Source organism: Capsella rubella, unplaced genomic scaffold (genome assembly GCF_000375325.1).
Source record: "Capsella rubella cultivar Monte Gargano unplaced genomic scaffold, Caprub1_0 scaffold_7, whole genome shotgun sequence".
Classification (NCBI taxonomy): domain Eukaryota; kingdom Viridiplantae; phylum Streptophyta; class Magnoliopsida; order Brassicales; family Brassicaceae; genus Capsella; species Capsella rubella.
Genome location: NW_006238917.1, coordinates 6760495 through 6788443, shown reverse-complemented (window position 1 = coordinate 6788443; position 27949 = coordinate 6760495). Strand labels below are relative to the sequence as shown.

Here is a 27949-nt window from a genome sequence, read left to right as displayed (position 1 = left end):
TTGTCTTCGACGGTGGCTGCTAAAGTTTACTCGATGCTGACTTGGTCCATTTGTCTTTGGTTTTTCCTCGTGGTCCGTGGATCACTTCTTTTTTTTGTTTGTTCCAAATTGTGTTTCTCTTCAAAGTATCTACGGTTGACTCAACAAAGTTTCTAAAGAGGAGTCGTCCCAAGAAACATTGTAGCACCGGTCGGTCTAACTTATTTATACATTTTATTTGCGGACCACTCAAATGAGGGGACAGATGGATTAGACGTATATATACAATATCATTGGAGTCAATGCTCGAGGGATTTTCTATATTCTTCAACATTGATTAATTCATTCATACACACCGTGACCTCAAATTATCCTATATCCTAATTTGTATTTAACGAGGAACTACAGTAGTAATAGATGCAGCATCAATGGAAAAGAGAGAAGATTTATCCTTTGATGGACCTGCTTGTTCATGATTACTCCGGAAAAAAAATCCAGGTGCTTTTGGTACAGCTAGCGCGATCGAGATCGCTGACATGGTTGGACGATTTTCATTATCTTCTTGGACACATAACAAGGCAATATGGATGCATCTAATTATTTCGTCTCTTTGAAAATTCTCTCGAAATGAAGAATCCACGAGCTCTAATGGCGAACCGTTACTCCATAGCCTCCAAGTCTATATTGAACATTTAAAGACTTGAACTATTTGTGACATTTTAATAGAGAAAAATAGTAGTGGATTTGAAGTGTTTTTACTTACATATGTAACCAAGTTTCCAAAACTAGTATCCATTTGATAGAGGCTGCTGTTCTTCCTCCCGCTTATAATCTCAAGAACTAATACTCCAAAACTATAGACATCAGATTTCATTGAGAATTGGCCGTACATCGCATACTCGGGAGACATGTAACCACTGCCACAATACATAAAGGTTTAAGTTAATAGGGGATTTTTAAGTTTAACATATGAAAATACCAAAACTTACTAGGTTCCAACTATTCGCCTCGTATTGTCTTCTGTTTGGTCCATTTCGAAAATCCTCGCCATTCCAAAATCTGCAACTTTCGGGTTCATATCGGCATCCAAAAGGATGTTACCTGCTTTGAGGTCTCGATGTATGATCGTGAGTCGTGAATCTTGATGGAGATACAGAATTCCTCTAGCAATTCCTCCTATGATCTTATACCGTGTAGTCCAGTCCAGCTGAGTCTGCATATTAGAGTCTGCACATCCCATATAATTAGAAAGTCTAAAACATGAGCTCAAAAATTGAAATATATTTCCTAAACATTGGTCTAACTTACCAAACAAAAATAATCAAGGCTTTTATTAGGCACAAACTCATAGACAAGTATTTTCTCTTCTCTCTCCAAACAAAATCCAAGAAGCTTGACAAGATTTCTATGTTGAAGCTTTGCCACAACAACAACTTCGTTCTTGAACTCTTTTTCACCTTGTCCTGATGTTTTTGATAGTCTCTTTACCGCAACTTGTACTCCATTAGGAAGTATTCCCTGAAAAGATTGTGAATTAAACAGAGCCATCACCTTAGTTGAATCAATAATGAAACTAATTAGGAAGCTCAATGAACTAGTATAATACCTTGTAAACTTGTCCAAATCCACCTTGACCGAGTTTATTAAATATCGAAAACTTATCTGTCGCAGCTTCAATAACCTTTAAATCAAACTGAAGTGACCCTGCAGTTGTAATGTCATCATCTCTTTCTGCAAAATAATGAATGGTTTTTTTGAAAAATTAACCACCAAAGACACAGATTTTAGAATCTTTACCATCATTTGCAGCTCCTGTATCATAAGGCTTCTTCTTTCTCTTTCTTACATAGAAGCTAAAAACAGCTACAAAGAGAAGAACAGAGATAGCGACCGGCACAACAATTGCTATGGTTATCACTGTTGATTTTTCCCCCTTTCCTGCATAAGTCTTAGATTAGACATAGACACATAATTTCCAGAATTGTGAATGTCTCAAACCAAAATAACTATCTTGTAAATGAGTAAGATAGAACTCTTACCAGGCGGCAATGGAGGAGCTGAAACCGGTGGCAGAAGAGGAGCCGTATCTGGCGGAGGAAGAACAGTTCCCTCTAAAGTTTCATTGTAAAAAGGGTAAGTCTCGTACCTTGAGTTACAACTCGGGACAAGAAACCTTCCTCCGAGTTTGTTGAAATATAATTTTTGGATGGATTTTTGAAGACAGCTTAAGCAGTCTTCACTACTCAGATCAATATTGCACTGAACCAATGCATAAAGAGACATTGACGAAGTGAACTCCGACTTCCCGACCGCGAATTTCTTGCTTGAATTGCTATTAGCAGCTTCCTCTGCAGATTTTTTCATTAGAGAAGCCACTGCACCATTGAACCGGACAGATTGGTCCGGGGTAACATTCTGAGTGTTCCAAGTGATTATTGTAGCTGTGGTTACAGTTTCCATGAAATTCCTGTCTGAGTATCCAAGCATGCACTCGTCATACTGAATCAAGAACTCTTTCCCACCTGGACATCGACTCCCACTTTCTGTAGCAGCAAAGATGATGCACTCACGACAAAATTCCGGCGAGAGATCTCCTCTGCAGAGATAAAGACCGAACACCATGTCAGGGTTTTGACCCTTTGTGAGACTATGAGATCCCAAAGAGAAGTAAGCGTTGTTAGAAGAAAGAGAGGACAACAGAACTTCGAGATTTTTGAAGTAAGTGGAGTTTCTTGATATCCTGTTAGTGCAAACATGGCCGACGTAAGTAGGATCTTGTAGTTGAGCAGAAGCTCTCAAACTTACAATGAAGAAGGTGAGAAGGAAGAGAGATTTTAATAAGGCATAAGCAGACATTATCTCCTTTCTTCACCTTTCCTCTGTTTTTCTTCTTTCTTTTGATTGGTGTATGAACGATGAATAGAATGTGAAACCCAGCTAGCTGGTTCAAACTCTGTTTTTTTTGTAAAATAATAAAATATCTTGCAAGTCAAGGTCAACTAGACGAGTAACATCAACTTGTTTTGTTATTAAAATGAATAACAATGAATCAACTATTTAAAATAAAGTTATTGTTCTCTATCAATCTATTTCCAGAATAAGATAAACACTGAAGTTGAATATTTGATAGGTTCAAGATTATTTTGCGTAGACTTTGGATGATTAAGACAACAACTGTTTTACTTCCTTACCAGACAAGTAACAAATGGACAGTTATAATTTAAAACAGTAATTTCACAACCCTAGTTGATTTATCGGATACTTCACACTCTTTTATGGAAGGTTGACTTCTACACTAGTCGTTGACTTCCTGTTTTAGTACTTTTACCTTGTTGAGTTTACAACTGTGTCGGTGTGTATTAGATTTTTAGAGTTATTCTGGGAAACAAGGAACTGACGCATGTAACATAACTATTTTTCTCACAATTTCCTTAGATTCTACACAAGATCGTACCTACACAACACATCTAATGTTCCAACAAAACAAACCTAGCGCCAAGAATCAACAATTAGGCCACTAGTCTCTGCACTCTTTTCTCCTCATGTAAATAAGATCTTACACTTATTTGAAGGGAAATAAAAAGTAAAATTAAAAATAATGGAAGCAGGTTAACTAAGAAGAATCTTGTTTCATTCTCGTGGCTTAATAATAATCTCTGTGAAACGTTTCGTCTTTAGCGAGGAGTTACATGAGTAATCGAAGCATCATCAATGGAACACAGAGCAGACGAACCCATCGATGGACCAGATTTTTCATGCTTGGTCTGAAAGAAACATCCAGGTGGCCGAGGAGGAGCGAGAGCGATTGAGCTAGTAATGAGCATCTGGACGACCGTTGACATGGTTGGACGATCTTCAGCTTCTTCTTGAACACATAGTAAAGCAATATGGATGCATCTGGTAATTTCGTTTATTTGATAGCTATCTCGAAAGGATGGATCCACGATCTCCATTGGTGACTCATTATTCCATTCTCTCCAAATCTGTGAAACATTTTAAAGAAATCAAAACTTTAGTCTTTTTTCATATAAAACAGAGGAGTTTGTAAGTTTATATAAATTTGTATAAACTCACATATGTAACCAAGTTGCCCTCGCTACTATCCATTTGATAGGTACCAATGTTTTTCTTGCCGCTTATAATTTCAAGAACTAAGATCCCAAAGCTGTATACATCTGATTTCATGGAGAATTTGCCATACATAGCATATTCAGGAGACATATAGCCACTGCCACAATATTAAGTGTTAAGTTAATATATAGAAGCATATTATAGTTTAAAGAGGAAATGAATGGGAAGAGAAAAACTTACTAGGTTCCTACTACTCTTCTCGTATTGGCTTCCGTTTGGTCCATTTTGAAAATCCGTGCCATTCCAAAATCTGCAACTTTTGGGTTCATATCATCATCCAAGAGGACGTTACCCGCTTTGAGGTCACGATGTATGATTGTGAGTCGTGAATCTTGATGAAGATAAAGAATCCCTCTAGCAATTCCTCCAATGATCTTGTACCGCCTTGTCCAATCAAGCTGGCTTTTCATTGTAGAGTCTGTACCATACGCAGTCACAATGTTAAAAACACCGGTCTCCAAGATGAGCTTGAAACAATGTACAGCTTTGGGATAAAACACTGTATTTATTTACCAAAGAGAAAGTAATCAAGGCTTTTGTTAGGCACAAACTCGTAGACAAGTATCTTCTCATCTCTTTCCAAACAAAATCCGAGAAGCCGGACAAGATTTTTGTGTTGAAGCTTTGCCACAACAATAACCTCATTCTTGAACTCTTTTTCACCTTGTCCTGATGTTTTAGATAGTCTCTTCACCGCAACTTGTAATCCATTAGGAAATATGCCCTACATATGTTATGCGTTCAAAACGAAATCATTACCATCATTCAATCTTTTATATGTAACTAATCAGGACGCTCAATGAATAACTAAATAGATATACTTTGTACACTTCTCCAAATCCACCTTGACCGAGTTTGTTACTTTCAGAAAACTTATCAGTTGCAGCTTCAATAACTTTAAAATCAAACTGCAATGAGCCTGCTGTTGTAATATCCTCCCCATCTGCAATTTCAAATGTTTTTAAGAATCAAGCAGGAGGATAGACTATTAAGTAGCAAACGTTAAAATTTGTAATTTGTTACCATCATGTGCAGCTGCTGTCTCATAAGTTCTCTTCACTCTCTTTGCACGGAAACAATAACAAGCTATGGAAAGCATTGCGGAGAGAGCTAGCAGCACAACAACGGCTATGACTATCACTATGGCTTTTTTACCTTTTCCTGCGTAAAGTCTTGAATCAGAGACATGACACATAATTTCCAAAATCTTATACTTTCTTAACCCAAAAAAACATTGACAAAGAGATAGTAGAGCTCTTACCAGGCTTCGAAGGAGGAAGAGGACTGGAGGTATCATTGTAGAAACGGTTAGGCTCGTACCTCATGTTACAAATCGGCCAAAGAATCCTTGCTCCGATTTTGTTACGAGGCAATATTTTCTTGATGGCTTGTTGGAGACAGCTTGAGCAGTTTTGTTTTGGGAGATCAGGCGTGCACTGACCCAGTACATAAACTGTTTTGGACGATGTGTACTTACCCTCCTTGTACGCAAACATTCTTGGACTAACTACAGCCTCCTTTACAATTTCATTCATCAAAGAGAGGAGTACCTTATTGAACCGACCTGATTGGTCATCCGGCACAGTGTTTTGGTTTTCCATCAACTGAGGAACATTGGTTACAGGATCCAAGAGAATATTACGGTCAGCGTATCGAAGTGTGCATGCGTCGTAATAAATCGAAGCCTCCTTCCCATTTTTACACTGATTCAGAATGTCCTTGACGGCGAAATTGACGCAGTCACGGCAGGCTTCCAGCGACACGTCTCCACGACAGAGGTAAAGTCCGAAAACATAGTTTGGCGACTTCTCTCCCACTGGAAGGCTTTGGAATCCTCTGGCGAAGATATAATTATTCTCTTTGGAAGAAAGAGAGGACAAAAGGGTTTTGAGATTGGCAGAGTATGTGCTGTTATCAAGGTAAGAAGATCTCTCCGAAGAACATTTATAGCCGACGTATTCAGGTCTAGGTTGCTGTATAGAAGGTCTAAGACTTGTAAGGAAGGAGAGAAGGAAGAGGAAACCATAAGCAGACATTTTGCAACACTTCTCCATGAATGCCCTTTGTGCTCTGTTCTGTTCTGTTCTATTTATTAATTGGTGGTCTTGATGAATTTGAAGCCAATCAAGATTGTTATGTTTGTAAGATAATACAGTTTTTTTCAAGTCCACGTCAACGCTTAAAACCAAAAAGAATTGACCTGTTGTTGACGAGTGTACACCAACTTGCTATTTACTGTTTCCACACCAAAAAAACAAGTTTCTATTTTGGAATGATTGTTTTTTTGACGTCGGTAGAATGCTAATTTTTAATGATTATTTCGGAAAATAAAATTATTAATAATATCTTTTGAGAAAAAAATATTTTCTGTGAAATTTAATGAAAAATTATCTTTAATTTTTGTCAATAAAATTTAGCTTACCATGTTCACCTGCTTTTGTTCAGTATATATATTTTGAATATTTTCTTGGACGACTTTTTTTTTTATTTTGGTTCGAAATGTGCATCATCTTTGCTTAAAAGATTTTAGGATGTGCACTTTTTGGCGCCTTATAATTGCAAACATCTTTGGCTGTCAATGGTTGTTCAAGAAAAGAATAGGAAGGTGAGAAGGAGAGAAGGAAGAGGAAACCATATAAGCAGACATTTCCCAACACTTCTCCATTGATGCCTTGGTGCTTTGTTTTTTTTCTTAAGCTTAAGTATTGGTGGTCTTAATGAATTTAAAGCCAATCAAGAGTGCTCTTTTGTGTAAGACAATACAGTTTCTTACAAGCCCACATCAACACTTATAAAACCAATAAGAAAAACATCAACTTGCTATATAATGTATTCACAAAAAAAACAAAAAAACAAGTTTCTATTTGGAATGATTCTATGGAATGCTTTGTTTAACCGCAGAACGTTCAATTGTATTACTGTAGTAAAGCATTTCCCAAATGTGGTCTTATTATAAATAAATAAAAAAATATAAAAAATTATGCGATACACCTTTGAATTTTTGTATAAACTTTTTTTTTTGGTATAAAATTTCACAGACAATAATAATTTTCTTCTTCAGTAACTTTCTTGACAAACATGGGTTTGAAAGTTGAACATTTTGACAAAAGAATGTTTCGCCATTGTCATCTTCGTCAAGCTTTCTTTCTATCCATATTATAACTAAACTTTTAAATAACACTATCCAAATTCAATAAATCTCTATAGTCTTATATAACCCAAAACTACTATAATGCTCCCTGTTTTTGGGTTTCAGGGGAGAAACTATGATCAAATTTTGGGTTTGGTTCAACAAATAACTTGTGGATCCAAATTCAAGTTAATTAAAAAGAAAAAGAATCGTTTACTAATACTACCGTGACTTTACCAGTGCCTCAGAGCATGTATATTGGTCAGTCCCTATCCAGTCCCCACAAAAAAAAAAAATCAAAAAATAAATAAATAAGAGAAACGTACGTATCGGCTCGCGATTGGTCAGTTCCTATCCTCTACTTTGGTTTTTCACTATTCACGGGCCCTACTGACACGTAGCGACCTGCGATTGATTACATATTTTTCTTTTTGTTAAAAGAAAATCTAAAAAACAAAAACAAAAAATTGTCTTACACCGCTGCACATGCCCTCAGCAACCGGGGTTTTATGTGAGAAATAGACAAGACCCGCTTAATTCAGACCAATCTACGATGAGCAAGTCTGTTCTTGATGTATCTATTAACGTTGCATCAATTAGTGATTTATATCCTCGTTGAATATGGTGTAACCTTCACAATAAAAATCAGTTAGTATTAATTTATTATTGAAATTAAGTTTAAGCATACATGAACATATTTCTATAAGTGGTAAGTTTCCGTGATAATTGGATCCCATGACTTTATCATAGAGTCACTTTCTTTATCAACATAGCCATAGATTTTAGACATTCTTAAATTTCCAAACACTTCTAAAAAAAAACACAACTCATTACTAAAAAAATATTCATTTGTTTGAAAATATAAGATAACTTATGCCTTTTTTTATTTTTCATCTTCCAAATTGGTGTGAACACTAGAATAAGAAAATCTATTTGCAAGGAAAGGTTTCCTAGTAATTTCTTCGCAAATGGAGAAAGTTTTTAAAAAATTATTTTATTTCATCATCTAAGATATTAAACAATTTTTTTTTGTAAATTATAAATGTATTTTGTATATCGTGACGATCTAATTTTTGTAGTCTTTTTTTCTATACACTGTAACTGACTGCACTTTGGAAAACAAAATGATCAAAACTTATAAAACCAAGCTTCCATTGAACTCCGAGGTGGAAAAACAATGATCACCTTTTGGGTTTGGCTCAACAACAGTGATTATGTAAATCATTCGATCAAATAACTATTTTGTTTTCCATATTCAAGTTAATTTTTAACATTGCCTTTTTCTCAAAAAAAATAATTAGGGTGTTTAGTAAAATTGACCGCTTACTTTGACTTTTTAACTTCTTACTTATGGTCATCAGAAACCATCGTCTACTTCACGTTAATCAGAAAGAGAACAAAAACATATACTCAGTTTATAAATGAATAGGTAAACTCAAATCTCAAGGAAGTCGAACAATGTCTTCCTCTTTCATCTCCCTTTTTCTTTTCTTATCCCTCACTAGCTTCATAGCTTCTGCTCAAAACCCTCATTACCTAAATCGTTATTGTCCAAATAGGACAACTTACACAAGTAACAGCACTTACTTCACCAATCTCAAAACCCTTTTGTCCTCTCTCTCTTCCCCTAATGCCTCTTACTCCACTGGATTCCAAAACGCCACGGCGGGACATTCCCCCAACAGGGTCACCGGACTTTTCCTTTGCCGCGGAGACGTCTCGCCTGAAGTTTGTCGTAGCTGCATCATTTTTGCCGTCAATGAAACCTTCACTCGGTGTCCGAATGAGAGTGAGGTCGTGCTCTATTACGATGAGTGTATGCTCAGATACTCTCACCAGAATATTCTATCTACCCTTACGTACGACAAATTTATAGTCATGCACAACAGGAATAAAATTTCTTCTAATCAAAATCAAATAGATCGGTTCATAGCTTTTGTGTCCACCACGATGAACCAAGCTGCCATCGAAACAGCCAGAAGTTCAAAAAAACTCTATACGATACAGACCGAATTGAACGAATTTCAGACATTTTACGCGCTCCTTCAGTGCACTCCTGATCTAACAAGACAGGACTGCCAGAGATGTTTGCAAAGTTCAGTCGGTAGAATGTCTCTTAACCGAGTTGGAGCAAGACTTCTTTATCCGAGTTGTAGTGCAAGGTACGAGCTCTATTCTTTTTACAACGAAACCGGCGTTAAAACACCGCCACCGCCACCACCACCACCGCTACAATCGCTTGTGCCTAGTACTCTTCCGGTGATTTCTCCTTCACTACCTGGTGAACACTTTTTACTACCTCTGTTTTTGCCCTGCTTTCTTAGAATTACCAATACCAAAACCGAAAGTTTTGCTCTTTTGATACACAGGGAAAGGTCGGAATTCAAGTGTGTTAGTGGTAGCCATTGTTGTGCCTATTATGTTAGTGGTTGTTCTGCTTTTCATAGCTGGTTACTGTTTCCTTGCAAGGAGGGCAAAGAAAACTTATGACTCATCCCCTGGAACTGAGGGTAAAGATTCAATACAACAATCTTGATTTGATTTGATTGATGTCATTCATAAGCTTTTTTCTTTACAAACTTTTTTATATATTCTGCATCAGGAGATGATATAACAATCATAGAGTCGCTGCAACTTGATTATAGAATAGTTCAAGCTGCAACAAATGATTATTCAGAGAATAATAAAATTGGTCGAGGTGGATTTGGTGAGGTTTACAAGGTACTATAAAATTACTCATGCACATGAGGTTCAAGTACTTCTTACTGATATTTTGTGTCAACACATTGGATAACGTGATGATGCTGATGAAAATGGATAGGGTACATTTTTGAATGGGACTGAAGTTGCGGTGAAGCGATTGTCGAAAAACTCAGGACAAGGTGAAGCAGAGTTCAAGACCGAAGTTGTTGTAGTTGCAAAGCTTCAGCATAGAAATCTTGTTAGGCTTCTGGGGTTTTCACTACAAGGAGAAGAAAGAGTATTGGTCTATGAGTATATGCCCAACAAAAGCCTTGATTACTTCCTCTTTGGTCAGTTGCATTTATTGTTTTCTTTCCATGTATTTTTAAGCCATCTTAGATACTTGGGGTTGGAAATCTTTAGATTTAACTGTAATTCATGAATGTTCACAGACCATTCAAAGCAGGTTCAGCTAGACTGGACTCGCCGATACAAGATCATTGGAGGAGTTGTTCGGGGGATTCTATATCTTCATCAAGATTCACGGCTTACAATTATACACCGTGACCTGAAAGCAAGTAACATTCTCCTGGATGAAGATATGAATCCCAAAATTGCAGATTTCGGAATGGCTAGGATCTTTGGATTAGACCAAACCCAAGAGAACACAAGCAGAATAGTTGGTACCTTGTAAGTCTTCCACTTTAATTCTCATAAATTGAATTTTATTATCTTATCATCCAACTAAAGATCTGTTGTGGGTTACAGCGGTTACATGTCTCCTGAATATGCGTTGCATGGCCAGTTCTCAATGAAATCAGATGTCTATAGCTTCGGAGTGTTAGTTCTTGAGATTATAAGCGGTAGGAAGAATAGCAACTTTGACGAGACAGGCAACGCACAAGACTTGGTCACACATGTAAGTTTCTTAAGGCAAATTACCTTTTACCTCTCCTACAATGAGGAATGTACATTAGCAAGAACTGATTGATAATATTCTAGGCTTGGAGGCTATGGAGTAACGGAACAGCATTAGACCTTGTTGATCCAGTTATTATAGATAACTGCCAGAGGAGTGAAGTAGTTAGATGCATCCATATTGGTCTTTTATGTGTTCAAAACGATCCTGTTCAGCGTCCGACAGTGTCAACCATTTGTGTGATGCTCACTAGTAATAGTATTACTTTACCAATGCCTCAACAACCAGGGTATTTCATTCAACATAGACCTGAGAAGGACCCGCTTGATACAGATCAATCTACTTCGACCAAGACAGTTCCAGTTTCTATTGACGATGCATCGTTCTCTGATTTATATCCTCCTTCATGTTTAGATTAATTGGCATTACTGAATTCAAGTTTAAGCATATGTTCGTAACATATGTTAGTCCTGATTACTGTTTAGTTTTGTTTTGATTTGTTACAACCATTTGTAATTTGGTTTGACTTTTAGTTAAAATATAACCCAAAAATCAAAATATATCATTGTTAAATATAAATATAATTATTAAATAAAATCTATGATGATCTATTTTTTATGGACTTTATTGTGATCTATTCAAAAGCTCCCATGCATGCAATGCATGAGAAGGAAATTACTTGAATGGAAATTTGGAAACTATCCAACACGTCAAAGTTTTTCTCTTCCTTTTCTTTTTGTTGGTGCAAACCTAATAAATTAATACAATTTCTTGAAATTCAAAGTTTATTACACGACGAGTAACATCAACTTTATTTGCAAAGAAAAGAGAATTTAAACTTTTATGTCAATAAGACAGGCACCGTGAGTCCGTGACTTACGTAACACACAAGTTACAAACGAACAGTTTTAAGTTTATACAGTAATTTCGCAACCATAATTCATGAATCAGTTTTCTATCCTTCATCATTGTTCCTGAACCAATCAACACGCACAGTGGAAAGGTCGACCTCTAAAGATAGTCTTTTACGTGATTGTACGTGATTGTTGTAAACAAAAATGACAATTTTAATCCAAAAACAAAAAAGTTTACTTTGACTTATTGACTTTGGTTGACTTATCGTCGTCTACTTCACGTTAGAGAGAGTTTGAGACAAGCACACTATTCATTCAATAAATGAGAGCTCCCTTATGTGAAGCTCATCAAATCTCAGAGGAACTCGAACCATGTCTTCTTCTTTCATATCGCTTTTCCTTTTCTCATTCCTCACTATCTTCAGAGCTTCTGCTCAAAATCCTGGTTACCTATATCATAATTGTACAAATACGACAACTTACACAAGTAACAGCACTTACTTAACCAATCTCAGAACCGTTTTGTCCTCTCTGTCTTCCCGTAACGCCCCTTACTCCACCGGATTCCAAAACGTCACGGCTGGACAATCCCCCGACAGGGTAACCGGACTTTTCCTCTGCCGTGGAGACTTATCGCCAGAAGTTTGTCGTCGCTGCGTCACCTTTGCTGTCAACGACACCTTAGGTCGGTGTCCGAAAGAGAGAGAGGTCGTGATCTATTATGATGAGTGTATGCTCAGATACTCTCCGAAGAGTATCCTATCGACCCTTACGTACGAAGGAGGATATATCATTATGAAATCTAATAAGATTTCTTCTATTCAAAATCAAAAAGACGGGTTCATGAGTTTTGTGTCGTCCGCTACGAGGAAAGCTTCCATTGAAGCAGCCAACAGTGAAAGAAAGTTCTATATGCTAAAGACCGGGTTGACAGCATTCCAGACTTTGTACGGGCTGCTTCAGTGCACTCCTGATCTTAAAAGAAAAGACTGCAGGAGCTGTTTGCAAAGTTGCATCAATGGAATGGATCTTATCAGAACTGGAGGAAGACTTTTTTGGCCGAGTTGTGGTGTAAGGTATGAACTTTATCCGTTCTACAACGAGAGCGCCATTGAAACAATAGCACCAGCACCAGCACCATCATCACCACCACCACCACCGCTAGAGTTGTTGGTGTCTACTCCTCCGACGAAATCTCCTTCATTACGTGGTGAACTCTTTCTCCTTCCTCTGTTTTTTACCCTGTTTTCTTGAAATTAGTAAAGACCAATAGGGAAAGTATGATCCTTTTTATTGATTTTATACTTTTTTTTTATACTTCTTACATGATCTGATCTTTAAAACACAGGGAAAGGTATGGATTCAAAAGTGTTAGTGGTAGCCATTGTTCTGCCTATTATGTTAGTGGTTGCTCTGCTCGCCATAGCTGGTTATTGTTTCCTTGCCAAAAGGAATAAGAAGACTTTTGAAACAGCACCTGCATCTGCATCTGAGGGTAAAGATTTAATAAACAATCTTAATTGGATTTGATAATTTCATTGATAAGCCTCCTTTTTGATTCAAGAAGACATTTATTGTGCAGTAGGAGATGATATAAGAATGGCAGACTCACTACAGCTCGATTATAGAACAATCCAAATTGCAACAAATGATTTTGCAGTAAGAAATAAGATTGGTCAAGGTGGATTTGGTGAGGTTTACAAGGTACAATATATTATTACTGATTCCTTGCACCTGAGGATGAGTTCTTTTTATTGATAGTTTCTATCGACAATAACGAGATGATGCTGATTAAAAATTTTTAAACGGATAGGGTACATTTTCAAATGGGAAAGAAGTTGCGGTGAAGAGACTGTCGATAAACTCAAGACAAGGTGAAACAGAGTTCAAGACCGAGGTTGTTGTAGTTGCAAAGCTTCAGCACAGAAATTTGGTTAGGCTTCTCGGGTTTTCGCTACAAGGAGAAGAAAGGATATTGGTATACGAGTATATGCCCAACAAAAGTCTTGATTATTTACTCTTTGGTGAGTTGCATTAATAGCTTTGTTTGAATGATTCTTTACCCATTCTTGAAACTTGGGGTTACTTATCTTATTTATCTGTAACTAATGGATGTGCAGACCCTACAGAGAAAGTTCAGCTGAACTGGACTCAACGATACAAGATCATTGGAGGAATTGCTCGAGGGATTCTATATCTTCATGAAGATTCACGGCTCACAATTATACACCGTGACCTTAAAGCGAGTAACATTCTCATAGATGCGGATATGAATCCAAAAATTGCAGATTTTGGAATGGCTAGGATATTTGGATGGGACCAAACCCAGGATAACACAAGCAGAATAGTTGGTACCTAGTAAGTCTTCCACTTTACGTGTCATAAGCTGAATATAAATATGCCAACATAGACTAAAGCTTTTGTTATGGATTCCAGCGGTTACATGTCTCCTGAATATGCAATGCATGGCCAATTCTCTATGAAATCTGATGTCTATAGCTTCGGCGTGTTAGTTCTTGAGATTATAAGTGGTAGGAAGAATAACAGCTTCGGCGAGCCAGACGGTGCACAAGACTTACTCACACATGTATGTTTTAAGGCTATCAATATTTACCACTCCTACATTACACTAAGAAATGTTACCTAGACTGATTGGTTGATTTTTTAGGCTTGGACGCTCTGGAATAACAGATCAGCATTATCCCTAGTAGATCCACTTATAGTAGATAATTGCCAGAACAGTGAAGTGGTTCGATGCATCCATATCGGTCTTTTATGTGTTCAAGAAGATCCTGTAAAGCGTCCAACAATATCGACCATTTTCATGATGCTCACTAGTAATACTGTGACTTTACCAGTGCCTCGACAACCAGGATTTTTCATTCAAGGTAGACTCAAAAAGGACCCGCTTGATTCAGATCAATCTACCACGGAAAAGTCTCTTCCAGGGTCTATTGACGATGCATCGATCACTGATTTATATCCTCGCTAAATATGATGTTAACCTTCAGGCTTGAAGCATATATTTACATATTTCTAGACTTGATCAAACCTTACATGGTTTGTTTTAATTCAAAACTGGGAGATTAGTGAGGTGTTTCACAAAGGTTTACACGATTTAAAACATTTCCAAGGCTTATAACGTTAAACTAGCACATCTTAATGTATTGACTTGCTCAACACAGAAGAACGTTACATAATTGAACGTTACATTCGTCGTGTTCACCAAGAGAGTAGCGTTTGATGTGAATAGGTCAAGAAAATATTCAGGAGATCGAATCAAAGCGTTCACTTGTCATACCGTATTGACAGCAAAGATGAAACAGACAAACAGTCACCGACTCCACTGCTGGCTTCTGGGGAGAGCTGAGACGTCTCTTTAGCTAAATTTGTTTTGTTAAATAGCAATTTCTATTAAGCCCTTGAACTAAATTTTTGTTTTGTTGGCTAAATTAATCTCGTGGGCATAATCAGGTATTTAGACGGTCTTCTTTCTGTTAGATTCAACATTTTTGGTATATATCCAAAATATCATTTTGGATTTTAGATGCTTTGAATGGAGACCTAAAGCAGTCGGAAGAAAATCAGCCCTACTACCTTATCTTTTTCTCATAAAAACTACTGTATTCACTAGAAAGTTTTTCAACTTGTCTCTTGTCAACAAGAAAAAATATCCATATATTTTATTTTAAAGTAATAATCAACTACAGTAAAGAAAAAATGATCAAATTGTTTATACCTAATTTTTCATTAATTAAACATAAGATCACAAGAATAAACTAATATTCGTAACCAACTCAAAACCATTCAATGAACAGGAGATCGACGTTATGAAAAAGACTTCAGCTCTGGTTTCAATGTAGGAGTTAAAAAAAAAAAAAAATCTTGATCGTTTTATCATTTTTTGTTTATGTTCAAAAGCTTTTAAACTATCCAATACACTAGTTGTAACAACGCTGTTTTTTCTTCGAATATAGTTTAACATTCAATTCAAAAAAAAAAAAAAACCAATATTGTTAATTTTCTACACAAATTTATAAATCTGTATGATAAAACATAACATAACACTTTAATACTCTTCAAGCGTATTACAAACTCATAACAGTTCATCAAATTTATATATTATAAGATCTAAAAAATTACCAAAATCAAATAGCATAAAATGATGTCTATGTACAACACGGATTCTTATAAAGTACACACCGTGTTTGTTGGATTTACTGGATTTATCGAATTTTTATGGTGTTTCTGATTTTAAAAATAGTAGATATTGATATTAAACTCAAACGGATTAGTAACCGTATTACCGGGCATTTTTTCCGTATCACCGGGTTTACCTGATCAACTGCGGATTTGAATACAATGAGGACACGTTTAAATATTTGTTTTAATATAGGGAAAAACAGAAACTTAAATATTTGTTGAGAGACTCGACATCAAAATAATTGATTAACAAATGAATCAATTCTGTTAGTTAGAATTTTGAAACGGAATCTTATGAGTTATTTCGTCTGAAATTTCCATTTTGTTAGAAAAAAAAAAAAGATAGATTGACGAATTTACATTTTGTCACAATTTTCTTTTCGCATTCTTTATTCTTTATGTTACTTCGTCTAAATTTTCTTTTTGACTTAGGCCATCTCCAGTGGAGAACTTTAAGGAGTACTTTAAACACAATCAATTAATAAAAAATAACAAAATCAAAGAAAGAGAGAGGTACCGTTACTTAAATTGGTACTACCAGCACCGGTACTTACATAAAATAGAACAGATGTCAAACTTTCAGCAATTAAAATTAAAAAATAAATAAATAAAATAAAATAATATTTTTTATTTTTTTTAAGTACCACTCACGAGTGGAGATGGCCTTAGTCTCATTAACTACAACGTGTTCTTGTGGGTGTCACATGAGACATTCATATTACTGTATCAACCTTTAATTTGTTTACACGCTTGACTCAACAGTAAAAAGAAATATATTGCACATCAGTCAACACAATATAAATATTGATTAAGACCAGAAATAGAAATACTCTAAATTATCAATTACCTAAAAATATTCATAATGTTTTTTTACGGATTTATAACTCCAAAGTTTCAGTTTTATTTAGTATTTTGGGTTTAAGACTTAGTTTAAAAAAAATTATGAGTTATTATTTAAAATTCAAACTTTTGTTTTTAAAATTGAAAGCTTGATTTTAGTTTTATGGTAATTTTGGAGAAAACAAAATTATAGTGCTATTTTTAGAAAAAAGAATTTAGTAGTATTTTAAAGAAATAAAGTAAATGCTACTCCTTCCGTTCTTTGTTATTTGATTTTTTAGAGATTTTTTTCTTACTAAATTAGATGAGTTTTTTTTTCAAATTTTAATACAAAACTGATTAGTTTATACATATTAGAAAAATTGTTTTCATTTGTTTAGGCAGGTATTAAATAATATTTTTATTTAAAAAATCAACCAGAATTATATAAGTTTTTTTTTCGCATATACATACAGACGCACTACTATTCAATTTTAAGGAGGAACAGTGTTTCCCGAGATTGCACTTGTTCTTTGAAAAAAAAAATTGGACAATGGCCGACAACAACAGCAACAGCAAAGAAAACCAAAAATAAATAAATAGAAGAGGCGTTTATCGGTTTACGAAATTAATATCGTCTTTGATCATGCATTCTTACGCCTCTTTGATCTTCCTTCTCTTTTTCTCCTTCCTCACTAGCTTCGGAGCTTATGCTAAAGATCCTAATTTCCTGTACCATTCTTGTCCAAATACGACAACATATTCAAGAAACAGCACTTACTCCACCAATCTCATAGCCCTTTTATCCTCTCTGTCTTCCCGCAACGCTTCATACACCACCGGATTCCAAAACGCCACGGAGGGAAAATCTCCCGACAGGGTCACCGGACTTTTCCTTTGCCGTGGAGATTTCTCGCCAGAAGTTTGTCGTAGCTGCGTCGCCTTTTCAGTCAACCAAACCTTAACTATGTGTCCGGATGCGAGAAGAGCCGTGCTCTATTACGAGGAGTGCATGCTCAGATACTCTGACAACAATATTATGTCGACCCTTTCATTTGGTGGAGGATATATCTTGTTGAACGCCAATAACATTTCATCTAACCTAGAAGACCGGTTCGGAGATTTGGTATCGTCCACGATGAATCAAGCTGCCGTCGAGGCAGCCAGCAGTCCTAGAAAGTTCAATGCGACGAAGGCCAAATGGACCACACTCCAGAGTTTGTACGTACTGGTTCAATGCACTCCTAATCTTAGGAGACAAGACTGCTTGAGTTGTCTGCAATATTCCATCAATGGAATGGCTCTTAACTCAATGGGTGGAAGACTTCTTTATCCTAGTTGTAGTTCAAGGTACGAGCTCTCCCCTTTCTACAACGAAACCTCCGTTAGTACACAGCCACACCAACAAGCATTACCGCCGTTGTTGCCTCCGTCTGCCTCTCCAGTCGCATCTCCTCCTCGATCTGGTGAACTCTTTCTTCTTCCTCTGTTTTTTTACCCTGATTTCTCGTAATTGATTCTAGAGATTTGTTCATATGCCACTATCCAATCTCAAGGAAATCATATTTAATACGCAGGGAAAGGTGGGAATTCGAATATGTTAGTGGTAGCCATTGTGGTGCCTATTATAGTGGCTGTTCTGCTTTTCATTGCTGGTTATTGTTTCCTTGCAAAGAGGGCACATAAGAATTCCGATACTCAACAAGCATTTGATGGTAAAGATTTGTATCATTAACAACCTTTATTTGGTTTGATCATTCTTTTTTTTCCTACTTACGACGACTTTTATTATGCAACAGGGGATGATATAACAACCGAAGAGTCACTGCAACTTGACTATAGAACAATTCAAGCGGCAACGAATAATTATTCAGAAAATAATAAGATTGGTCGAGGAGGATTTGGTGAGGTTTACAAGGTACTAAATATGACTATTTATTGTTTCACTTTACCTGAGTTTGTTCAATTTTTACTGAAACTTACAAACATAATTAAATAATGAGATGATGCTGATAAAAACTGATAGGGTACACTTTCGAATGGGAGCGAAGTTGCTGTAAAGCGACTGTCAAAATCATCAGGACAAGGTGATACGGAGTTCAAGAACGAGGTTGTTGTTGTTGCAAAGCTTCAGCATAGAAATCTGGTACGGCTTCTCGGATTTTCTCTAGAACGAGAAGAAAGGATACTGGTTTACGAGTATGTGCCCAACAAAAGCCTTGATTACTTCCTCTTTGGTCAGTTGCATTTATTGCTTTGTTTCAATGATTCTTTAACCGTTCTTGAAACTTGGACCAAATTGTTTAGATTAAGTATTTAACGTTAACTCATGGATGTCCTCACACAGACCCTACAAAGCAAGCTCAGTTGGACTGGACTCGACGATACAAGATCATTGGGGGAATTGCTAGGGGGATTCTATATCTTCATCAAGATTCACGGCTCACAATCATACACCGTGACCTCAAAGCAAGTAACATTCTCCTGGATAAGGATATGAATCCGAAAATTACTGATTTTGGAATGGCTAGGATCTTTGGATTGGACCAAACCCAAGAGAACACAAGCAGAATAGTTGGTACCTAGTAAGTATTTCTCGTAACTTCTCATTTGATTTTCAGAACACTCTTTTGTTAACATAGTTTTTGTTGTGGGTTACAGTGGTTACATGTCTCCAGAATACGCGATGCATGGCCAATTCTCAATGAAATCTGACGTATATAGCTTCGGGGTGTTAGTTCTTGAGATTATAAGTGGTAAGAAGAATAACAGCTTCTACGGGACAAACGGCACACATGACCTCCTTACATATGTAAGTTGAAGGCAAACAAGTTTATATTCACCTCTCTTACAATAAGTAATGGTTGCAAAGATTGATTGATTTTTGATCCAGGCTTGGAGGCTTTGGAGTAACGGACCAGTGTTAGACCTCGTGGATCCAATGATTGTAGAAAATTGCCAAAAGAGTGAAGTGATTCGATGTATCCATATTGGTCTTTTATGTGTTCAGGAAGACCCGGTAGAGCGTCCAACCATGCCAGCCATTTTCATGATGCTTACTAGTAATACTGTGACTCTACAAGTGCCTCGACAACCAGGTTTTTTCGTTCAGAGTAGACTCGAACAAGACCCGCTTGATTCAGATCAATCAACAACGAGCAAGTATGTTTCAGGGTCTGTAAACGATTCTTCGATCACTGATTTATATCCTCGTTGAGTATGATGTTTAGCTCCAAACTAACTCGAACCAATTGGTATTATAAAAACACAAGTGACAACGTTTTTATCAGTAGAATTAAACGCAAACATTTACGTACTATTGTCTCACGCCATGTGTCTGATTTAATAATGGGTGGTTGAAGATTGCTAATTGCAGTCAAAGTTTTCGATTTGGTTTGTTATTATATATTAAGGATTTGGTTTGTTATTTTGTCTTCTACCTATCGAATAACTTATGTTTTCGTTCAGTTTTTATTAATCATATTCAGTACGGTCCAAATTCAAATTCAGATTCCTGTTTGAATTGGCATTTTTGAAATAATGACACTTTTTAACTAATGCAATAGATTTATGTGAGTGGTCAACCCAATTAATTTTTTTAACGATGGAGGATAATTGGGTTGAATAGTATGCGATTTGTTGGAAATTGTCGTAGTCTCTTGTATTTTTGTTAAAGTCTCTCAAACGAGAGACGTCTCTTGTATTTTTGTTAAAGTCTCTCAAACGAGAGACGTCTCTCTCCTCTCTCTTCTCTTTTCAATTTTTTTTCTTTTTTTCAAGTGGCAAGAGTTTGTGTGAGATACTACCGATGCTGCTGCTCTAAGATTTCCCATTGAAAATGGTCTAAAGGGCTAGATTTTTCTTCAATCTTCATTCCCTTGTTTTTTTTGTATGATCTATCACTGTTCTCAATAATGAAATCATTTCAACATCAATATACTTTAAAAATAACAAGAAAAAAAGAACGAAACTGAAATTCTTATGCCTAACCACTATTTACTAGTTTGAGGTATATTTCTCAGCAAACTTATGTCCTCGGATATGTGAATATTAGATAATTAAGACTTTAGTGTAATCGTGTAAATCTTATGACCTAGTCACACTACTGTATCCACTCTATATATTTGTGTAATCTTCTCTCAATAATTATTAAGCTTTCTTTTCTACCACTATGGATTTCCTTTATGTCATTTTCTGAGTCACATTTGATAACTCAACATTATTATGACCTTATATGACTTTTGGCATTTGACGACAAAAAATAATAATAATAATAATATGACTTTTGGCATTTGACGACAAAAAAAAAGAGACTTTTGGCATTTATATTGACACGTTTTTTCATGTTATCTGTTTGAAGAATTCAACGTTAGAAGTTTCTAAGAAACTTCAACTTTGCTATTGAACTTTTAAGAAAGGGACAGATGTGTGAATAATTCTGAGACAGAAATTCCAAAAATTGTTATTGATTTTGTTATATTTTTTTTCCATAAATTTTCCTATAATTTCTAAGAAAAAATGAAACAGAGGAATTCCTACTCAATCCTCTGTTCTATCCTCATAAGCTTCAGTGTTGCTTCAGTTTCAGCACAAGCACAAGAACAATGCATGAACAATGGGAACTACGGATCCAACAGTACGATGGAAGCAAATCTCGGACTAATACTCTCTTCTCTTCCTCTCAATGTCACGGCTAGAGACAGCTTCTTCTACAACGGTTCCATTGGACAAGAACCGAACCGTATCTACGCAACTGGGATGTGCATCCAAGGATCAACTTCAGAAGAGTGTTCTGATTGTATCAAGACCGCTTCTGACGGTTTGATACGGAGTTGTCCTAACCAAATACAAGCGTATTCATGGGCAGATGAACCAACGCTTTGCCATGTGCACTACTCCGACACTTCTTTCTTCGGATCTGCTGATCTAGATCCGCGTAATTTGGTCTACAACACTAGAGATATCAGGTCAAATTTAACAGAGTTCACGGCAATATTGGAGGACTTAGTTGTTAGTATGATTGCTGCAACATCCACAGCAAAAAGCACACCATCGTCTAGCAATAACTATTACACAGCTGATGGTGCAGCCTTGACAGCTTCCCAGAATATTTACGCACTGATGCAATGCACGCCGGATCTTTCCTCTACTGATTGTGCTAAATGTCTTCGACACCCGTCATGTTGTGGTCAGACGCAAGGAGGAGTCATTATGCGGTCAAGCTGCTATTTCCGTTGGGATTTATATAAATTCTCTAAGGCTTTTGACAATATTACGTTGCTACCTCCTTCTAGAGGCGACCGAGTTAACACAACAGACAATGGTAAGTCCTTGCAAAGCTATGAGACTTTTAACAAGAACCTGTCCAAGGATTCGAATGTTATATATCACTTTCCGCAGGTAGTGGAAAAAACTCAACAAGATCTATCGTGGCAATTGTTGTTCCCATTTTAGCAGTCGTCTTTATCATTGTAATCTTGGTACTACTTGCTCGTCGCTCTGCTATGCTTTGTTGGAGGAGAAAACCATATCAAGAATTAGATCTTTATCAATGTGAGTATGCTTTTCTTTGGCCTCTTAGCTTTTAGCAGATATATAAGTAGTCTATGGAACCAATTAAGTCCGTTTATTACAACTGAAGCTGGTATTACAACTGCACGTTCTCTGCAAATCAAATTTAAGACAATCGAAGCTGCGACAAATAAATTTTCAGAGAGTAACAAAATTGGTCAAGGTGGATTTGGAGAAGTTTTCAAGGTATCAATTTTTCAGCTACTTGATTCATTACTTCTCTCGAAAAAGCTTGGAATTACTTAGTGTAGTTATTTGTAGGGTATATTGCCTAATGGAACAGAAGTTGCAGTGAAGAGGCTATCAAAATCATCAGCACAAGGTGGACAAGAGTTCAAGAATGAGGTTGTTGTTGTTGCAAAACTTCAGCATAGGAATCTTGTTAGGCTTCACGGGTTTTGTCTTGAAGGAGAAGAAAAGATACTTGTTTACGAGTTTGTCCCCAACAAGAGCCTCGATTACTTCCTCTTTGGTACATGGAACTAGGGGTTTAATGAATTTTATATGATTGAAATGAATATAAAGGTGGCTATAACTACTTGTGTATATACAGACCCTACAAAACAAGTGCTGTTAGACTGGACAAAACGATACAACATCATCAAGGGAATCACTAGAGGAATTTTATATCTTCATGAAGATTCAAGACTCACAATTATACATCGTGATCTCAAAGCAAGCAATATTCTCCTAGATGCTGATATGAACCCGAAGATTGCTGATTTTGGAATGGCGAGAATTTTTGGGATGGACCAAACTGGGGCTAATACAAATAGAATAGTTGGAACACGGTATATACGTTCTAAATATGCTTTATTTTCTAAAGCTTCAAATATATTTTCTAAGCGAGTATACTTACTGTTTATTGTGTTTACTCCTTTAGCGGTTACATGCCCCCAGAATATGTGATGCAAGGTCAATTCTCAACGAGGTCAGACGTCTATAGTTTTGGAGTCTTAATTCTTGAGATTATAGGTGGTCAAAAGAACCTATTTGTCCACCAGTCCGACACTACAATTGAGAATTTGGTCACATACGTGAGTGCCAAGAAGAACTAGATTTTTTTGGTTGATAATCAAATGATCTTATGTAATTGTGAGTCTTTAGTTGATGTGATTAAACTATTTTACAGGCTTGGAGGTTGTGGAGAGACGGAACACCGTTAGAGCTTGTGGATCCAACAATTTCAGAGAAATGTCATACGGAAGAAGTGACAAGATGCATCCACATTGCGTTGCTATGTGTTCAACACGATCCTATAGATCGTCCAAACTTGTCGACAATCAACATGATGCTCACTAGAAACTCCCTCAATTTACCTGTTCCTCGTCCACCTGGATTCTTCTTTCCTAATAGACACAACCAAGAACAAGCTATTGAGAGCTTTGAGTCGAGCCAGTCTACGATCAGGACGAATTCCCTAACTATCAATACTGTAACCCTCACAGATCTTGATCCTCGTTGAAGATCATTGGCACTATATATGTCAGAAACTATGTTTCAAGTGTTTCAGCTAAATCTGTAATGTCTTTTTTCTAACAGTTAATGTATAAACTGGGTTGTTGACATGGTTGGACGGTCTTCAGCTTCTTCTTGAACACATAACAAAGCGATATGGATGCATCTAGTAATGTCGTTTACTTGATAGTTCTCTTGAAAAGATGGATCCACGAGCTCTAGTGGTGATCCATTGCTCCATAGTCTCCAAGTCTAGCAAACATTTTAATAATTAATATATTGGTCATTTGTTAAACCATTTGTAGTTTGGTTTGATTTTCAATTAAAGAATAATTAATTTAGTCTCGCTATCGACATAACTACCGGTAAAAAATTCGGTACCTATGTAAGAATGAAAATGAGATAGGTTGAGAGAACTTAGAGTATTGGCATTACAGTTTGGTCAACTAAAAAAATTTAGCAATTCATAAATTTGTAACTTTGGAGTTCATATCTTTGTCTTAGTGAATCTTGATGAAGATATAGAATCGCTATCGCAATGCCTCCTATGATACTGAACCATTTTATTTGGAAAACAGAGGAAAAACAGAGTATTGTGGGAAAGTATTTATAATGTGTTGAAATAAATAATCTTTCATACCATCTTAACTAGTCTTCGGCTTCTAGACTACTCAGTTTACCCCTTGATTTACACATCTCTTACATAGACTAACTTCGGCTGAAACTAAAATTAAACCGGTTTGAAATAAATTGGTTTCATGGAAGTAAATTACTTCACGATTTACACTAATGTTCCTCCTTTCTGTAATTTCATATATAATAATAAACGAAATGAGACTTCGTTACCAAAAAAGAAAAATTATATACCGAAGGGATAATAATTGTGAAGCAGTTATTGCATCTTTATTTGATAGTGTTGCTCTAAATTTTTCAATCAATCGATAGACGAATTTTCAAATATGTTGCCTCTTTTCGCTTTCTTCTATGTTATTTGGTCCCAATATATTTGGCTTTTCTCGTTATGAGATTATACAACGTGTACTTCTTGGTGCCACATGACTCGTTCATATGATTGCAACGCTATATGTACAAGTCGCAGCTTGTTGACGACGCTTGACTCAAGTAGAACCGCAGATGAGTCAACTCTATAGACTTTGATTAAGACACAAGGACCAATGGGTCATGGACAACTTGCAAAGGAAATTTATTTGACACAGAGGTGTTGATGTACGTAAGTATATATATGCGTTATATGACACACACATTTGCTTGCTATCCTAACCAAAAACCATATCTGTACGTATGATCTTGAAAATGAAACTGATGAATCTTTTGCCACTCTTTTGGTTTCTCCTTGTAGGCTTTCCTGTTGTGTTTGCACCATGCGGGAAAACAGGTTTCTTTAAACCAAATCAGCAGTATGACAAGAACCGTCGCCTTCTCCTCTCTTCTCTCCCCTCTAATGTCTCAGCTCGAGGCGGCTTCTACAATGCTTCGGTTGGACAAGGACCCGATAGGGTGTATGCAGTGGGGATGTGTATCCAAGGTGCTGAACCAAAGGTTTGTTCAAACTGTATCGACCTTGCATCTAATGAGGTGATTGAGACATGTCCCAACCAGACAGAAGGCCTCGTTTGGCCTGAAAATGGGATTCTTTGTATGGTACGTTACTCCAACCGTTCATTTTTTGGATCACTTGAGATAATACCAAGGTATATCCTGTACAACACTGAACCAATTAGATCCAATATTACAATGTTTGATGGATTGTGGGAGAGCTTAACAAGTCGTATGATAGCTAGAGCTACTTCATCATCATCTGAACGCAAGTACTACGCTGCTGAAGCAGTTCCGTTGACGTCCGTTCAGAACATATACGCATTAATGCAATGCACTCCGATCATATCTTTAAGGGATTGCAACATCTGCTTAAATCAAAGTGTCAGAGACTATAAAAAATGTTGCCATGGGTATCAAGGTGGCATTGTTTTTCGTACCAGCTGCGTTTTTAGGTGGGATTTGTATCCCTTTTCTCAGGCTTTCAACCTTACTTTCGCACCTCCACCTCAACCCCCTAATTCTCTCTTACCTCCACAAAAACAGAGGAAAAACAGAACACAAAGAGGTAAGTTGACTACTATTGTCCCATAATTTAAAGAAAAGCATTAGCTTATGTTTCTTGGTATAAACCATCGCCTGCTATTTGTGACAGGTGACGACTCAATATCAGCAGGAATCATCGTGGCAATTGTTGTTCCCATCGTCATCATCTTCTTTGTACTACTTGCTCTAGCATTTTTTATTTGCAAGAGGAGAAGGTCAGACCAAGCTCTAACTCGCCAAGGTGAGTTGTTTTGTGTTTTGTTCATTTTGGTACTATTTAGGTCTGATTTGTGAAAGTACAACTGAAAAATGGATTATAGAAGAAATGGTTTTAGTTCCACATTTCAGTTGTTGTCTTGCAAATATTATGAGGCGCACATTGTTTAAGATGTAAGGAAAAAAACAACAGTGATACTACTTCACCGGAGATGTGTTTATTCTGTTACAACTACCAGTATTATAACTCTGCACATCCTTTTTTGTAGAATATACTCTTGACATCACAGAGACAAACTCACTGCAATTCGATTTCAAGACCATTGAAGCTGCAACAGATCAATTCTCAGAGAAAAATGTAATTGGTGAAGGTGGATTTGGAGAAGTTTTCAAGGTATGGTTGATTTGACACAGCCTAGTTTCTTATTTTGGAAGGAAGTTTTAGGGGATCAAGATATAGTGTGTTGACGTTTCATGTTCATTACATGTAGGCTGTTCTAAATGGGACGGAAGTTGCTATTAAGAGGCTGTCAAAAGCCTCAGGACAAGGTGCAAGAGAGTTCAAGAATGAGGCTGTTCTGGTGGCAAAGCTTCAGCATAGAAATTTAGTTAGGCTTCTTGGATTTTGTGTTGAAGGAGAAGAAAAGATACTTATTTATGAGTTTGTGGCAAACAAAAGCCTTAATTACTTCCTCTTTGGTCAGTCGAATTTAATAGGTCTTGCTCTGAAAATTCTAGCTGGATCAGAAGTTATAGCTAATGTTGAATTTGTTTGATATGCCCGCAGACCTTTCAAAACATAAACAATTGGATTGGACAACACGATACAAGATCATCGAGGGGATTGCTCGAGGAATACTTTACCTTCATCAAGACTCACGGCTCACAATCATACACCGTGACCTCAAAGCAAGTAACATTCTCTTAGATGCTGATATGAACCCAAAGATTGCAGATTTTGGAATGGCAAGGATTATGGGAATGGACCAAACTCAGTGTGATACTAGCAGGATTGTTGGAACATAGTAAACACTGTTTCCCTTATAGCCTTTTTCATAATCATTTTTGTTGTCTGTAATCTTAAATTTCTCTCTCTGTTTTTTATTGTCTCAGTGGTTACATGGCTCCTGAGTATGCTATGCATGGCCATTTCTCGATGAAATCAGATGTCTATAGCTTTGGAGTCATAGTTCTTGAAATTATAAGCGGGAAGAGGAATAGCAGCTTTTTTCAGCCGGACGGTAATACTAGCAGCTTGGTCGCACATGTGAGTATTTTTTTTTCTTTTTTTTCTTTCTAATGAATAAGACTTGTGAGTACTCATTCATTGTATGATAATTACTTTAGGCCTGGGAACTCTGGAGAAATGGGTCACCATTAGAAATCATTGATCCGTCTATTGAGGAGAGCTATCAGAGTAACGAAGTTATAAGATGCATCCATATCGCGTTGTTATGTGTTCAGAAAGATCATGCAGATCGCCCGGGAATGAGTACAGTCATGATGATGCTCACCAGTAACACAATCACTTTACCAGTCCCTAGAGAACCTGGATTTTTCTTCAAAAGTGAAAACAATCCAGATTGTTCTTTCGTTTGGTCAGTCGATGATGCTTCGATCACTCATTTAGAACCTCGTTGAAGAACCAACATCTCCATCTTATATGTATCCAAGTTCGAGGCAAATGTTACGTTGGTAATATCATGTTAACTGCCATCTTCGTAATACTGTATACTTTGATTTCTTTATAATGGATCAAACATAATTTGTTTCACTTTACAATATTTGATTTATACAATTATTACCTAGTAGTTTATGCATTAGAACAAAGTCTATGTACTCTTGTAACGCAGAGCTAGTATTAGTAAATCATCCAAATCATAT

General features: G+C 36.5%; 7 protein-coding genes across 16 annotated transcripts; 5 read left to right on the top strand and 2 right to left on the bottom strand.

Moving 5' to 3' along the window:
• Nucleotides 1–233: 233 nt before the first annotated feature.
• LOC17878362 (cysteine-rich receptor-like protein kinase 5) lies at nt 234–2920 on the bottom strand. Its single transcript, XM_023779808.1, has 7 exons — nt 2019–2920; nt 1777–1917; nt 1586–1710; nt 1284–1497; nt 969–1206; nt 743–896; nt 234–658 (listed from the first exon to the last, which is right to left on the bottom strand). The coding sequence occupies exons 1-7, from the start codon at nt 2833–2835 to the stop codon at nt 371–373; spliced, it is 1977 nt and encodes a 658-aa protein (XP_023635576.1). The 5' UTR covers nt 2836–2920; the 3' UTR covers nt 234–370.
• Nucleotides 2921–3588: 668 nt separating this feature from the next.
• On the bottom strand, nt 3589–6177 carry LOC17877786 (cysteine-rich receptor-like protein kinase 5). The gene is made up of 7 exons (XM_006284910.2): nt 5372–6177; nt 5134–5271; nt 4932–5053; nt 4624–4834; nt 4291–4528; nt 4054–4207; nt 3589–3962 (listed from the first exon to the last, which is right to left on the bottom strand). Exons 1-7 carry the CDS (start codon nt 6162–6164, stop codon nt 3654–3656), a joined length of 1965 nt encoding a protein of 654 aa, XP_006284972.1. The 5' UTR covers nt 6165–6177; the 3' UTR covers nt 3589–3653.
• Nucleotides 6178–8698: 2521 nt separating this feature from the next.
• LOC17880402 (cysteine-rich receptor-like protein kinase 8) lies at nt 8699–11342 on the top strand. Of its 5 annotated transcripts, none has more exons than XM_023778929.1 (7): nt 8699–9467; nt 9607–9750; nt 9843–9961; nt 10062–10122; nt 10375–10612; nt 10691–10841; nt 10925–11342. In XM_023778929.1, the coding sequence occupies exons 1-7, from the start codon at nt 8699–8701 to the stop codon at nt 11258–11260; spliced, it is 1818 nt and encodes a 605-aa protein (XP_023634697.1). In that variant the 3' UTR covers nt 11261–11342. The 5 variants fall into 5 exon arrangements, with proteins under 5 accessions (XP_023634697.1, XP_023634696.1, XP_023634694.1 ...); XM_023778928.1 differs by having other exon boundaries at nt 10062–10272; XM_023778926.1 differs by having other exon boundaries at nt 8699–9521; nt 9610–9750; nt 9846–9961; nt 10062–10272.
• A 725-nt stretch (nt 11343–12067) lies between these two features.
• On the top strand, nt 12068–14687 carry LOC17880554 (cysteine-rich receptor-like protein kinase 6). Of its 5 annotated transcripts, none has more exons than XM_023778914.1 (7): nt 12068–12848; nt 13041–13190; nt 13281–13399; nt 13509–13719; nt 13816–14053; nt 14132–14282; nt 14364–14687. In XM_023778914.1, exons 1-7 carry the CDS (start codon nt 12068–12070, stop codon nt 14685–14687), a joined length of 1974 nt encoding a protein of 657 aa, XP_023634682.1. The 5 variants fall into 5 exon arrangements, with proteins under 5 accessions (XP_023634682.1, XP_023634681.1, XP_023634680.1 ...); XM_023778913.1 differs by having other exon boundaries at nt 12068–12905; nt 13044–13190; nt 13284–13399; XM_023778912.1 differs by having other exon boundaries at nt 12068–12905; nt 13044–13190.
• Nucleotides 14688–17363: 2676 nt separating this feature from the next.
• Nucleotides 17364–20062, top strand: LOC17879464 (cysteine-rich receptor-like protein kinase 15). 2 transcript variants are annotated; one of them, XM_006285882.2, is made up of 7 exons: nt 17364–18183; nt 18295–18432; nt 18517–18635; nt 18744–18954; nt 19065–19302; nt 19379–19529; nt 19611–20062. In XM_006285882.2, exons 1-7 carry the CDS (start codon nt 17364–17366, stop codon nt 19932–19934), a joined length of 2001 nt encoding a protein of 666 aa, XP_006285944.1. In that variant the 3' UTR covers nt 19935–20062. The 2 variants fall into 2 exon arrangements, with proteins under 2 accessions (XP_006285944.1, XP_023634686.1); XM_023778918.1 differs by lacking the exons at nt 19065–19302; nt 19379–19529; nt 19611–20062 and having other exon boundaries at nt 18517–18621; nt 18744–18905.
• Nucleotides 20063–21235: 1173 nt separating this feature from the next.
• LOC17877887 (cysteine-rich receptor-like protein kinase 14) lies at nt 21236–23859 on the top strand. The gene is made up of 7 exons (XM_006282754.2): nt 21236–22040; nt 22118–22270; nt 22359–22474; nt 22550–22760; nt 22842–23079; nt 23172–23325; nt 23421–23859. Exons 1-7 carry the CDS (start codon nt 21236–21238, stop codon nt 23751–23753), a joined length of 2010 nt encoding a protein of 669 aa, XP_006282816.1. The 3' UTR covers nt 23754–23859.
• Nucleotides 23860–25057: 1198 nt separating this feature from the next.
• LOC17879448 (cysteine-rich receptor-like protein kinase 14) lies at nt 25058–27761 on the top strand. Its single transcript, XM_006285892.2, has 7 exons — nt 25058–25871; nt 25959–26090; nt 26335–26459; nt 26557–26764; nt 26853–27090; nt 27179–27332; nt 27413–27761. Exons 1-7 carry the CDS (start codon nt 25061–25063, stop codon nt 27704–27706), a joined length of 1962 nt encoding a protein of 653 aa, XP_006285954.1. The 5' UTR covers nt 25058–25060; the 3' UTR covers nt 27707–27761.
• Nucleotides 27762–27949: the final 188 nt, after the last annotated feature.